The sequence below is a fragment of the Pleurodeles waltl genome, chromosome 10, assembly GCF_031143425.1.
Source record: "Pleurodeles waltl isolate 20211129_DDA chromosome 10, aPleWal1.hap1.20221129, whole genome shotgun sequence".
NCBI classification, from domain to species: Eukaryota; Metazoa; Chordata; class Amphibia; order Caudata; family Salamandridae; genus Pleurodeles; species Pleurodeles waltl.
This window is the reverse complement of record NC_090449.1, coordinates 1049723564-1049738985: the sequence shown is the minus strand read 5'-3', so window position 1 is coordinate 1049738985 and position 15422 is coordinate 1049723564. Positions and strand designations below refer to the sequence as shown.

The 15422-nt window shown below is 48.7% G+C and overlaps 1 protein-coding gene across 1 annotated transcript in view; it reads left to right on the top strand.

The window, feature by feature from the left end:
- Positions 1 to 15422, top strand: part of LOC138262216 (fatty acyl-CoA hydrolase precursor, medium chain-like) — a 283496-nt gene that overhangs the window by 167363 nt on the left and 100711 nt on the right. The window contains exon 6 of the mRNA XM_069212060.1: positions 13930 to 14043. Coding sequence (XP_069068161.1) covers positions 13930 to 14043 — 114 coding nt within the window. The remainder of the gene's footprint in view (positions 1 to 13929; positions 14044 to 15422) is intronic.

Sequence of the window (15422 nt, the reverse complement as noted above, 5' to 3'; positions counted from 1 at the left end):
TACGTAGCCGCCACCTCTAAGTGAAGATGTCAGTTCCTTACTTTTTAATGCCTTCCAACCTCGAATTCTGTCAGCCTCACTGAATTGTTTCTTAGAATATTGTAGGACCTAACCCTCTTTGCAGGGTCATCCCCAAACTTTTAGCCTTCGTCCTCCTATTTTTCTGACCTAATTTTTGTTGGCGTTAGGACTCTGGATACTTTACCACTGCTAAACTCACAAAATTAGTGTCAGACCTGCTCCTCTCATGGGCCAGCATCAGAACTGCCCTTATATACTTTTAAGTGGTAGATTATGATCTGAAAGTAGTAGTCCTGTCATGTTTAGTATGGCAAGAATGGTAACAGAAAATTCTGCTTACTGGTGAAGGTGGATTTAATATTACTATTTTAGAAATGCCAGTTTTAAAAAGTGGGCATTTCTCTACACTTACTAACATCTGTGCCTTACAGCCTGTCTCCAATCCACATCTGATCTGTGCTGGTTGACAGTTCCCCTTGTGCATTCCACCCAGAGAGCCATAAACACAGGACACTCCACTGCATCTGCATGTATCTGCATACAGATGGGTTTCCCTGAGCAGGAAGGGTGGAGGGGCTCTCATTATACTTCAAAGGCCAGTGGCCTGCTCTCACACAAAGGACTGATACCCCTGCACAGGGCTCCTGGCAGACAGGGCTGGAATGAAAGGGGAACTTCAAACCACTCTTTGAAGTCTCCCCCACTTCAAAGGCACTTTTAGGTGTGTATATATACTGGGTCTCTGACCCAACCAAATCAGACATTTCTGAATCTACAACTGGACTCTGTCAGAGGGGCTGCTTGGCTCCCCAAAGGACTCTTCTGGACTGCTTCCTAGAAGGACTGCTGCCCTGCTTGTTGCCCTGCCGCCCCTTGACTCCACTATAAGGATTCTGCATTCCCCAGAAGTGCTCTCTAAGTGCTTGGATTGAGCTTGCCTCCTGTTCTGAAATCTCAGGGCCACAAAGACTTCACCAAAGAGAAGAAAATCCCAGTGCATCGGAAAGTCAATGCAATGCCTGCAGAAATCGATGCAGCACCTGCCTCATGGCTGAAAAATCACTGCATCGCCTACCGGATCGACACAGCACCTGCTTCTTCTCACCAGCATGTCAAAGATTTTCAACGCATCGTCCCTGGCTGTCAAAATATTCCCGTATCACAGTGAGGAACCAAGGATGCGCTCCTGGAAATCGATGCATCACCCTGCAGCATGGAAAGAAACAATGCATTGTCTTTGCCACACCAGAAAATCCGATGCAGCACCATATTTTTCAGCGCATCTCCTCCTCTGCGGCTTCTCCGTGCGTCATTATTTTTTTAGCATCCCAGGTACTGTGTGTTACAAGGAAACAACCACTGATTCTTAAGCTTAAGGATTAAGACTCATTTAAACCTTTAAAAAGTGATATCTTGATTTGTTCATATTGCCTTCTAAGTAAAGCCTGCCTGCTCTGTGTCAAGCTACCAGAAGGTGAGCATAGGATAATTTGGATTGTGTTGGGACTTACCCTGACTAGGATTGTGGTCCCTACTTGGATAAGGGTGTATACCTCTGCCAACTAGAGAACCCAATTTGCAAACATGGGGTATAAGCAAAGGGGTTGTATCCCATGTTTTTAGACAATGCGTGGATTTGGCACCAGATGTTGCTTGAAGGAACTGTCATACTGGAAGGAACCGCCATTGGGACTGTCCTGCAGATGTGCTGACCTGTGGCCTGCTAGATCACCAGAAGGACTGCCACTTTATTGCCAGGACCCTACTGTGCTGGCCTGCTGCCTGATCCTTGTTTTGTGGGCCCCCAGTGCTCTCCCAGGGGTCAGCAGCAGATTCCCCCTATTTTCCCATCCTAGCATAGAGTGAAGTGCTTTATCAGCACTGCAGGAGTGCTGGAAATCCCCTTGTGCGAGGTGGGCTGAACACTCTCCCCGAAGTACCGGACAGCGTGTGGAGTGCTTGGACTTCAAGCGCTGATGGAGCACAATCCCCCTGGTGTCCCGTGTGGACAGGCAGGCACCCACTACCTATGCCGGAGTCCGGGCACAAAGCCTGACCACGGCCCTGTGAGGCTTTCACCACTAAGGAGGAAGACTCTGTCCCTCCTCCCCTTCCTTCATCGAGTTCTGGGTTGCGGGTACTAGAGTGAGGAGCGGAGGGACTTTACTGACGGCGCTTGGTTGGTGGGGCAGCCCCAGGAAGAATCCACCAGTTGCTGCCAGAGCCCTCGGTGCCCCGGAGGATGTCGCACCTTGGTAGGAAGAGACCCCGGGGTGTCCCGCAACATGGCACTGAGAATAGCAGCTGCACCGCGTGGACGTGGTTAGCTGCGGTGTGAGGTTAAGCGTGAGGACCGATCCAGGTCTCTTCCGAGGGAAAAGAGTCTAGAACCTCCCTCCTGTTGGGACTGCCGACCTCATGAGGTGTGGCTTTGGTGGCCCAAACAGCAGAACGGGGTGGCGACCCTTAATGGAGGTCCCGATCCTGTTAGTGCTACTGATGCTTACCACATTTACCACAGCAGGAGCGTGGGAGCTCCTGTAATGGACTGGGTGTGTTTTTTTAATTATGTAACCCCTATCTTGTAGAAGAAGCGCAAACGTGCTGTGACCTTCCTATAGTCGGTATTTGGTAGTGATGTCTGTATTAATGGGAGATTTCACAGGCTTTATCTCTTATAAAAGGAGCGCAGGAGCGCTGTGTCCCATGGTGAGGTGAGGAATGTCTATACGTCTGTGGTGATGTGATGATGTTTTACATGACCTACCACATGAGAATATTTCTTCTTAGTTGCACTATGATGGTCTGACAATTGCCCGTTTGACAAAGTATTACTGATTTATGTCATTATGACCTACAATTTATGTGCAATAGAGTTTATTTTTGATTATCCTGGTGGGAAGTCTCTTTTGTAGTATATTTATTGTGTCACTGAGTTGTGTGTGTTGTGCAAACGCTTTACACATTGCCTCTGGGATAAGCCTGGCCAAAGCTACTAAGTGGGTGAGCAGGGGTTATCTTGGATGTGTAGCTCCCTTACCCTGACTAGAAGTGGTGGCTTCTGCCTACCTGAGGCGCATACCCTAACCAACCAGAAACCCCACAAATATTTTCCTGTGTACAAGGGAAATTTCCCCTCTTACAATGACAAGCCCCCTCGCTCTAAAACCCGGAGAACACACATGCAAAGTTAATTCTGCTGGGGACTCTTCCCTTCTTCCTTCCCAGACAGTGTAACACGTTGTTCCTACCCAGACAAATTTACCTTTTTACTTTTGGCTGAGCTTGCGCTGTCCTACCTGATTTCTGTGTCGTGTGTTGGGTCGTGTTCCACCCCTGCACCTCTGAAGAAATGCCTCCATTGCCTTAGCGCCTGGGGTCCAGTCCTACCTCTTCCCACCTCAGGCTTAGTATATGCAATTCTCAGCACAACCCAAAACTAATCTACAAGCCTGCTTGAACTCTAAAACTGCAGTACTGAGCAAAAAGAAGTCCTCAGCAAGCATCACTTCCAAGATCTTGAGCATGCAGTGCTAACCTCTTCCTCATTTTACACAGTTTTATACAAATAAGGTTCAATGGAAAGAAGATACATGACAGAAACCTAAACTTTACATGATGGAAGTGTGCAGGGGCACTGATACTCCTAAAGAGAAAGACGAAAAGGGACTTAAAAAGATACAGAAAATTTACAAACCTAGCCGTCCTCGCATGGAGGTGCCAGAATGAAAAGGAGGCCGAAGCGGAGACGTTCATCAGGGCTAAGGAGGCTGAACAAGTATGAAATGGATAGGCTCAGCAAACCTAAGGAGGCTGAACAAGTCCAAAGCGGATAGGCTCAGCAAGCCTAAGGAGGCTTAAGAAGCCCGAAGCGGATAGGCTCAGCCGCCTAAGGAGGATGAACAAGTCCGAAGCGGATAGGTTGAGCAGGCCTAAGGTGTCTGAACAAGTAGGGAATGGGTTGGCTCAGTAGGCGTAAGGAGGCCGAACAAGTCGGGAGCGGATAGTCTCAGTGGGCCTAAAGAGGCTGAACAAGTCAGGAAGGGGTAGGCTCATCAGGCCTAAGGAGGGTGAACAAGTCTGAAGCGGATAGGCTCAGCCACTTAAGGATGCTGAACAGTTCAGGAGCAGATAGTCTCAGCAAGTCTAAAGAGGCTGAACAAGTCTGGAAGGGGTAGGCCCATCAGGCCCACAGAGGCTGAACAGGTCAAGAGCGGATAAGCTCAGCACGCCTAAGGAGGGTGAACAAGTCAGGCGCAAATAGGCTCACCAGGCCTAAGGAGGCTGAACAAGTCCGAAGTGGATTGGCTCAGATGGTCTGTGGAGGCAGAACAAGTCCAAAGTGATAGGCTCAGCTGCCTAAGGAGGCTGAACAAGTCAGGAGCGGATTGGCTCAGCAGGAGTGAGTGTAGCTGGATATGAGACATGGCTGATGGTTAAAGAACATGGCTTTTTCTCTAATATGTAATATATAACAGTATAAATTAGAATGCAGTGTGCACACACTCACTTCATGCAACAGTTAAATTTGATCTGGTCAATCCATGCTCTGGACGTTCTCCAGGACTGGAAGCATCTCCATAGTCCTTCCATCAAATTTTACGTAGGTGTACAGCTCTACTGACTGGATGCAGGAAATAACATAATTTGTTATTCAGTCAATTTAACACCTGGTCAACATAACATCTGGGCTGGTTCAGCACACAGCCAAGCACGTGTAATGCATTTACAGTGTCTAAAGTACATATATTTAAATTGGAATGTCTTTGAGTTAATAATGAATGAGCTGCAGACTGCATAGTTGGTAAAGTGAGTAATAGCAGCTGTTGCTCATTGTTTCTGAGCTATGCTATCTGCAGCTCATGCACTAAGTTAGAGAAAGTCCTAGTTCAAAGTATGTGCTTTAGACAGTATCAGCGCAAAACAAGCATTTGCAATGCAATGGGCCTTGCATTTGCTTGAGTTAAAGCTATTGGCATTTAAAATTATAACTGGACTTTTCTTGCCACATAAATTGGTCAACTCTGCCTCATAATTTGGTATTTTCCTGCCACATAATTCCAGTGGCCCTGCCTATAACTAAAGCACTTCCATTTACCTTTTTCCTCTATCTGCAGCCAACAATGAAAACGTTGCCAATAGGATCCTCATTTAAATCTGCCATGCTAATTCCAGTAGAAAACTACTTCCACCACCCCACCATCAGAGTTGCTGGCTGGCTAACACAATTCCCAAAACAAGACAGCCACGGAGGAGTCACAAGAGAAATAAACTAGAAAGGTCACCCAAACATATCAAGAGTGTTCAAACAGTCATAGTGTAATAAGGATGTTAAGTTGGCCTGAATCATAGTCATAAATGCAATAAAGAGAGATTAATAAAGCATGTACAATTATCATATAAACCCAATAAAATCCTTTATCAGAAATAAACATTTGGCATTAGACTGTAATTCTCAGAACAGCCCAGAGAGGGCACCACAATGAAAATAGCATTTGTAAGAAACATGGTCACTTTACCATAGAGCTAGCCCCTAGAGGGCATAACCACATGAAAAGAAATGACTGAAAATATTGCAGTGTAACCATATATTTATCCTCTATAGGGCATAATGTGTTACATTTTTTCAGAGCTTGCAGGCCTACTGCAATGACATTACAAACAGGACCCTTAATACTCAAGCTACTCTCAGCTGTAAAACAAAAGTTCCAGACATAAGAAAGGTTAAAAAGACACTGAATGGAGGGAAGGGTTATTATGTTGGGGTCCCCAATAACCTGGTGTGGGGACCCAGAGAGGATCTTGAAAGAGCAGGTTGTTCTGAAGGTTTTTAATGTGTTCCCATTGTCCTAGGACCACTTCAGGCTGAGTTATGAGCAAAAATGTTTTGTGAAAGAATTCCCTGCAAAGCATTATGGTACGACTGAGCGCAGAAAATATTGTAGTATGTTGACTGAACAACCCCTAGAAGACACCACAATAAAAATATTATTTGTAAGAAACATGTTCATGTAACCATATAATTAGCCCCTAGAGAACATAACCACATGAAAATATAACAGCATAAAGTAATGTAGATCACCATATATTCAGCCCCTAGAGCGCGTAGTGCCTTACACATTTTCAGGGCTACTAAAATATTAAGGACCTTAGAATGCAAACCACTCCAAGCTGTAAAACAAAAGTTCCAGCCCTAAGAGAGTCTATAAAGACACAGTGGTGGAGGGGATTATTATTTTGGGGTCCCCCCCTTACCTAGTGTGTTGTTGTCAACGTTGTTGTGGTGGTCCCATTGTCCTGGGACCACCGCAGACTGAGTAATATCGGCTCTCCCGCTGTGTCGGGAGAGCCGCTTTGAGGGTGGATTTCTGTGTTTTTTTCACGTAAAGCATTTATCAATTACAAGTGTTTTTGTGAAAGCTATGGAGCATGAAGGGGAGAGCCAAAAAAATGACTCTGATTAGGTAAGAATGTGAACAATGTCACCAGTGCTTCAATTCCACCAATGGAGTTTGTGCTGTTCTATGCTGTTTGAGCTGTGAGCCCCATGGCTGCCATGGAGCACGAAGGGGAGAGACAAAAGAAAAAAAAGGTTTGCCCACACTGAAGTATATTGGCAATGATGCAGTAATTCATGTATCAGGTGCAGTCTGCAAGGCTGTAACAAACCTTCCCCAAGACGGGACAAGCGTAAAGCATTTACCAATGACATCAAAGGATTTTTGAAAAGCAAGCCCACGAACGAGTGAAAGTGATGGCCGTTTGATGGGCATGGTTAAATGCCCACAGAATACTTACAACAGATTGCAATACTATTTATCTGTATTTAACCACCGACTCCATTTTGTCCACTGACTCCATTTTTGTGCTTTGCTTCAGGTGCCGTCACAGCGATGGCGGTGGGTTTTCCCACACCAAGCTTGTTTTCCACAAAGGACGTGTTTGCGCTTTTCCCACCAGCACATGGTTACATAACATGGGGGATGTGGAAGGTAGACGTCATAAGAGAGTCTCCACCTAGGAGTATTTTCATCAAGGAAAAGTACAGCTCCTGTCTGTGGAATGCGCATTGGGGCAGGGCCCGTTCCTTTGCGTGTTTTCAACGCAGACTGAGTACAGCCACACTTGAATTCCATAACCAAAGGGAGGGGGAGGTTGCCAGAATCTTCCTATTGAGTTTGTTTAAGGTTTATAAGGTGGGGAAACTTGGCACTGAGGTGGAAGGAGCTCACCTGGACGTAGACCCACGGTTAAGGGAAAATAAATCACATGTTTGGAGAACCTCCTGCCTCAGCCGTCCAGGGTTCCTTGGCTTGATGCTAGGAAGGATGAGGAATTCAACCCCCACGGTGATGCATTTTCATTCTTAATCATCAAGCTTGGCTATGCGTAAATATATTCACTTCATAAATGCATTGCTATTGTATTTAGGCATCTACACAAGTTTTACTACATTCAAGTTAAATGCTCATGTTCATAATTACGTGCGCTTTTATTTGATATATGGGAAGTGCCTTAATAAATTCATTAATAAGACTAACATTACTGCATTCTTTGGCATTGTTTCCTCTTAGTTCAGAGAAGAGCAACACACAGGTCGAGAAACGCTTGGGTGCTCAACCTAAGGACACCAGTCTGGAGCATACTGTGGCTGGAAGACTGAGTGACAACAATCAAGATCAGCTGTATATAAGGGCAACCTGGAAGCAAAGCCATTGTGGCCAATGATTCTCTTCTGTCATTGGCTAACTTCAGCAGTTTGATAGTCCCAGGACCACCCTGTCAGTATTCAGCTTTAATTCCCCTCCTGGCTCATGGCAGAGCATGGCACCAAGGGCCAAATCTAAAAAACTGTTTTTCAGGAAAAAATGCTCTCATTCGGAGTTTACTTTTAGCAATGTACTAAACCAATTTTAAGAATCAATCACTTTTTCCTTACCCCTAAAATGGATTTAGAAATGGATATGGAATCACCACTTGGAAGGGGTGTGTTGGAATTATCTTTTCCAATTAAAGATTTCTATTAATGGTTTAGGATCGAAATAGGAGTCATAAACATTGAAAGTTACTGACCAACACCTCCCCACCGCCCCACCAAGAATGGGTGGTGATCCATTTGCAAAGGGGAATGAGCAGCATTTGGACCCCCCCCTCCTTTGCGAATGTTAAAACAAAGTTTGTTTGGGAGCAGTTAGTGGTCTTCGAGACCAATGCAGACTCTCAAACTAACAAAAAAAGCAAACTATTCTTTTTAAACTCAGCCTGGTTTCCTTTAAGCAAAAATGTGCAGCACTAAAAGAAATAGATAAAAACATTTACTTTATTAAAATGTGGCCACAGACATGGTGCTCTTCTGACCAAAGCAGGCCACCATCCCTGCTATGGCATCTTATCTAAGTGAGTCATAATCTAAGAACTGACCTATTAATACATAGGTCGTTTTGAAAACTCTTTATGGGTCGCAAAAATGCAGCCAATGTCTGGTGGTAAACCCTCTGCATCCGCTGATGCTAGCGCATGTACGCCTTCATCCACCTCTCACTGCAAGAGTCTGTGTGGTAAACCCTCTGCATCCGCTGATACTTGTGCATGTACGCCATCGTCCACCTCTCACTGCAGGAGTCTGTGTGGTAAACCTTCTGCATCTGCTGATGCTAGCGCATATGCACCATCGTCCACCTCTCACTGCAGGGGTCTGTGTGGTAAACCCTCTGCATCCGCTGATACTAGCGCATGTGGGCTATCGTCCACCTGTCACTGCAAGAGTCCGTGTGGTAAACCCTCTGCATCTGCTGATACTTGTGCATGTGCACCATCGTCCACCTCTCACTGCAGGAGTCTGGGGGTCATTCTGACCCTGGCGGTAATTACCGCCATGGCGGAGGTTGGCGGTAGCACCGCCAACAGGCTGGCGGTGCACCGCCGGGCATTCTGACCGCGGCGGTACAGCCGCGGCCAGAAGCGGAAAGCCGGCGGTGTACTGCCGACTTTCCACTGCCCATGGGAATCCGCCTTGGCGGCGCAGCTTGCCGCCATGGGGATTCTGACACCGCTTACCGCCATCCTGTTCCTGGCGGTTCGCCCGCCATGAACAGGATGGCGGTATGGGGTGCCGTGGGGCCCCTGGGAGCCCCTGCAGTGCCCATGCCAATGGCATGGGCACTGCAGGGGCCCCCGTAAGAGGGCCCCACAAAGAATTTCAGTGTCTGCTCTGCAGACACTGAAATTTGCAACGGGTGCAACTGCACCCGTCGCACCTTCCCACTCCGCCGGCTCCATTCTGAGCCGGCGTCCTCGTGGGAAGGCTGTTTCCCGCTGGGCTGGCGGGCGGACTTTCGGCGGTCGCCCGCCAGCCCAGTGGGAAACCCAGAATGACCGCTGCGGTCTTTCGACCGCAGTACGGTCTTCTGGCGGTTCCCGCTTGGCGGGCGGCGACCGCCGACGCCGCGGTCAGAATGACCGCCTCTGTGTGGTAAACCTTCTGCATCTGCTGATGCTAGCGCATATGCGCCATCGTCCACCTCTCACTGCAGGGGTCTGTGTGGTAAACCTTCTGCACCCGCTGATACTAGTGCGCATGCCCCCTTAGCCACCTGACACTGCAGGAGTCTGTGTGGTAAACCTTCTGCATTGGCTGATGCTAGCGCATATGCGCCATCATCCACCTCGCACTGCAGGAGTCTGCGTGGTAAACCCTCTGCATCAGCTGATACTAGCGCATGTGGGCTATCGTCCACCTGTCACTGCAAGAGTCCGTGTGGTAAACCTTCTGCATCTGCTGATGCTAGCGCATATGCGCCATCATCCACCTCGCACTGCAGGAGTCTGTGTGGTAAACCTTCTGCATCCGCTGATACTAGCGCATGTGGGCTATCGTCCACCTGTCACTGCAAGAGTCCGTGTGGTAAACCTTCTGCATCTGCTGATGCTAGCGCATATGCGCCATCATCCACCTCGCACTGCAGGAGTCTGTGTGGTAAACCTTCTGCATCTGCTGATGCTAGCGCATATGCGCCATCGTCCACCTCTCACTGCAGGAGTCCGTGTGGTAAACCCTCTGCATCCACTGATACTAGCGCATGTGGGCTATCGTCCACCTGTCACTGCAAGAGTCCGTGTGGTAAACCTTCTGCATCTGCTGATGCTAGCGCATATGCGCCATCATCCACCTCTCACTGCAGGAGTCTGTGTGGTAAACCTGCATACGCTGACACTAGTGCATGTGCACCCTCAGCCACCTGCTGTCACCGCAGGAGTCTGTGTGGTAAACCTTCTGCATCCACTGATACTAGCTCACATGTGCCTTCATCCACCTGTCACTGCAGGAGAATGTGTGGTAAACCTTAGGGACCCGCTGATACTAGCGCACATGCGCCCTCGTCCACCTGTCACTGCAGGAGTCTGTGTGGTAAACCTTCTGCACCCCCTGATACTAGCACACGTGCGCCCTCATCCACCTCGCACTGCAGAAGTCTGTGTGGTAAACCTTCTGCATCTGCTGATGCTAGCGCATATGCGCCATTGTCCACCTCTCACTGCAGGAGCCTGTGTGGTAAACCCTCTGCATCCGCTGATACTAGCGCATGTGGGCTATCGTCCACCTGTCACTGCAAGAGTCCGTGTGGTAAACCTTCTGCATCTGCTGATGCTAGCGCATATGCGCCATCGTCCACCTCTCACTGCAGGAGTCTGTGTGGTAAACCTGCATACGCTTATACTAGTGCATGTGCACCCTCAGCCACCTGCTGTCACCGCAGGATTCTGTGTGGTAAACCTCTGCATCTGCCGTTACTAACGCACATGCGCCCTCATCCACCTGTCACTGCAGGAGTCTGTGTGGTAAACCTTATGCACCTGCTGATACTAGCGCATGTACGCCCTCGCCCACCTGACATTACAGGAGTGTGTGTGGTAAACCTTTTGCATCTGCTGATACTAGCCCAATGTGCCCTCATCCACCTCTCACTGCAGGATTCTGTGTGGTAAACCTTCTGCATCCACTGATACTAGCACACGTGTCCTCACCCACCTGTCACTGCAGGTGTCTGTGTGGAAAACCTTCTGCACCCCGCTGATACTAGCGCGCATGTCCCCTCATCCACCTGTCACTGCAGGTGTCTGTGTGGTAAACCTTCTGCACCCCACTGATACTTGCGCACATGCACCCTTTTCCACATGTTAAAGCAGGAATCTGTGTGGAAAACCTTTTGCATCTGCTGATACTAGCCCAATGTGCCCTTGTCCACCTCTCACTGCAGGAGTCTGTGTGGTAAACCTTCTGCAGCCGTTGATAGCAGAGCACATATCCCCTCATCCACCTGTCACTGCATGAGTTTTGTGATAAACCTGCATCCACTGATACTAGCGCACATGCCCTCTTCCTCTTCTACCAAGACATTGCAGAAGACTGTGTGGTAAAACCTCTGCCCACACGGATGCCACTGCGCATGCACCTTTGTCCACCTGTCACTGCAGGAGTCTGTGTGGTAAGCCTTCTGTACCCACCGACCTTAGCGCACATGCACCCTCATCTACCTGTCACTGCAGGAATCTGTGTGGTAAACCTTCTGCACCCGCTGATACTAGCGCACGTGCGCCCTCAGCCACCTGTCACTGCAGGAGTCTGTGTGGTAAACCTTCTGCATCCGCTGATACTAGCACGCGTGCACCCTCGTCCACCTGTCACCACAGGAATCTGTGTGGTAAACCTTCTGCACCCCGCTGATACTAGCGCACATGTGCCCTTTTCCACCTGTTAAAGCAGGAGTCTGTGTGGAAAACCTTTTGCATCTGCTGATACTAGCCCAATGTGCCCTTGTCCACCTCTCACTGCAGGAGTCTGTGTGGTAAACCTTCTGCATCCGTTCATAGCAGAGCACATATCCCCTCATCCACCTGTCACTGCAGGAGTTTTGTGGTAAACCTGCATCCACTAATACTAGTGCACGTGCCCTCTTCCTCTTCTACCAAGACATTGCAGAAGACTGTGTGGCAAAACCTCTGCCCACACGGATGCCACTGCGCATGCACCTTTGTCCACCTGTCACTGCAGGAGTCTGTGTGGTAAGCCTTCTGTACCCACTGACCTTAGTGCACATGCACCCTCATCTACCTGTCACTGCAGGAATCTGTGTGGTAAACCTTCTGCACCTGCTGATACTAGCGCACGTGCGCCCTCGGCCACCTGTCACTGCAGGAGTCTGTGTGGTAAACCTTCTGCATCCGCTGATACTGGCATGCGTGCACCCTCGTCCACCTGTCACCACAGGAATCTGTGTGGTAAACCTTCTTCACCCGCTGATACTAGAGCACATGCGCCCTCGTCCACCTGTCACTGCAGATGTCTGTGTGGTAAACCTTCTGCACCCGCTGATACTAGCGCATGCGCGCCCTCATCCACCTCTCACTGCAGGTGCCTGTGTGGTAAACCTTCTGCATCCGCTGATACTAGCACGCGTGCGCCCTCGTCCACCTGTCACTGCAGGAGTCCGTGTGGTAAACCTTCTGCACCCGCTGATAATAGCTCACATGTGCCCTCGTCTATCTGTCACTGCAGGAGTCTGTTTGGTAAACCATCTGCACCGGCTGATACTAGCTCACATGTGCCCTCATCCACCTGTCACTGCAGGAGTCTGTGTGGTAAACCTTCTGCATCCGCTGATACTAGTGCGCATGTCCCCACCTGTCACAGCAGGAGTCTGTGTGTAAACCTTATGCACCCGCTGATACTACCGCACATGCGCCCTCATCCACCTGTCACTGCAGGAGTCTGCGTGGTAAACCTTCTGCACCCACTGATACTAGCTCACATGTGCCCTCGTCTACCTGTCACTGCAGGAGTCTGTTTGGTAAACAGTCTGCACGCGCTGATACTAGCTCACATGTGCCCTCATCCACCTGTCACTGCAGGAGTCTGTGTGGTAAGCCTTCTGCACCCGCTGATACTAGCGTGCATGTCCCCACCTGTCACTGCAGGAGTCTGTGGGTAAACCTTATGCACCCGCTGACACTAGCGCACGTGCGCCCTCATCCACCTGTCACTGCAGGAGTCTGCGGGGTAAACCTTCTGCATCCGCTGATACTAGCGCACATGTCCCCTCCTCCATCTGTCACCACAGGAATCTGTGTGGTAAACCTTCTGCACTCGCTGATACTAGCGCACATGCGTCCTCATCCACCTCTCACTGCAGGAGTCTGAGTGGTAAACCTTCTGCACCCGCTGATACTAGCGCACATGCACCCTCATTCACTGCAGGAGTCTGCGGGGTAAACCTTCTGCATCCGCTGATACTAGCGCACATGTCCCCTCCTCCATCTGTCACCACAGGAATCTGTGTGGTAAACCTTCTGCACTCACTGATACTAGCGCACATGCGTCCTCATCCACCTCTCACTGCAGGAGTCTGGGTGGTAAACCTTCTTCACCCGCTGATACTAGCACACGTGCCCTTACCCACCTGTCACTGCAGGAGTCTGTGTGGTAAACCTTCTGCACCCGCTGATACTTGCGCCCATGTGCTCTCATGAGCAGTGACCTAGTTAATATGATGGGAGTTACTGGCCCTGTTGGAATTACAAGGTCCACAGTAACTCCACAGATCAATCCAGTTTATCAATCTGCCTACCTATGCCTTATGTATGGCTTTCCTCTGGAGTAGATGTAATAAAGAAATATCTTCCACATGTCGGTCATACCTGCTCGTGACTATAGAGCAATGTGCAGACTAAGAGCTTCTTCAGGGCCTCTACCTGCTGTGTTGGGAGTGTTCACTGCTAACACAACTAATAGTAATATCAATAATACTACTGCAACTACAACTTCTACTACTACTAGTAATAACAAAATCATAACACTGCTAATAGTAGTCATAATATTATTAATATTCTTGGTTTCACATTGTTTTTCAGCTCCTGTCTCCGCTGTCCAAGGGCTTGTTCCACAGGGCCATCTCCGAGAGCGGCGTCCTGGTCCATCCGGGCACGGTTATTGACAACATGGACCATATTCGTAGCATCGCCCAAGTAAGTACTTCCTGTTCAGATGCAGGAAAACAGAGGGAGTACAGAGATAATGGAAAGTGCAGGGAGAGTGAGATGGGGAATGTGTGGGGGCAGAGCCTGGTGTGGAAGAGTATAGGATATAGTTACCACTGATATCTCATGCTCTATGTAGCAAGGTTTCAGGAAAGCATCATGGGATCTCTTTTGTGATTTTATATCCTCATTTTATTAGTTCAGGAGTACATATATGATATCATTATGACATCAAATCTATCCCTAACCCTAAACCTAACCAATCTGCTCCTGCTTCACCTCCTTGAGCCTGTACACTCACTCCAAACCCAACCCAAATGCTAAGATTAACTCAGTCCTTATCCCTAGGCCTAACTTGGAAGTTAACCCTGACAGTGGCCCCTTTCCCTGAACCTAAGGAAGTCCACCCACCGGAATCATAAATCCAACTCTACACCTAACCATAATACATACTTCAACCCTAATCCTACATTTAACTAAATTCTTACCTCTAAGCCGAACTGGGAAGTTAACCCTAACAGTAGCCTTCTCCCAGTGGCTCTTTCCCCTAAGCTAAGCTAGTGTCCCTATCCAAACCATAAACCTCACTCTACAGCTGACTATAAACCATACCTCATCCTCCGTGTGTTTTTAAAAAAACCAAACTGAACCAGCAATACTAGTTTTCACATTTATTCAACAATAAATACACATCCACTTGTTGAGTTTCACAAGGAGCCCATGAGAAAACACCAGCCTGGTGCACGTCCTAACGGCCTTCATCAGGGATCACCGTAGGCCAGTTTAAAGACCATGGTTTACATTGCGGCTGATTCCTCAAACTGCCCATCTAGGACCCTAATCTCTCCTTTGCTACCCAGTCAAACAGCAGCTCTGGGGACAGAGTGGACAGAGAGTCTCCAAGGATGGTGTCTGCTGGTTCCTCCTCTGTCTCTCTCTAGCCCCTCAGCATCCTCCTATGTGCTGGTAATGGGATGGAGGAAGGACAAAGGTTGGGAACCTTTCCTTCCCCTTGGATGTCGACAAGACGTTACACAGCTAGCCATTCCAGTGATAAAGAAGTCTTGTTATGATGTCAACCTTTGCCCTGGACCACTGATGCCTGACCCTCCCTCTGTCCACATACGGGAGGCAGCACCAGAGAAGTCCTGAAATGATGACTTCCTGTGTCCTGGACCACTGATGCCTTCATCTCGCTCTGTCCACACCTGGGAGGCAGCAGCAGAGAAGTGCTTCTATGATAGCTTCCTCTGCCCTGAGCCACTGATGTCTCCTCCTACCTCTATCCACTCCTTGGACACAGCACCAGAGAAGTCTTGTTATGATGGCATCCTCTGCCCTGGGCTACTGATGCCTCCCTCTCCCAC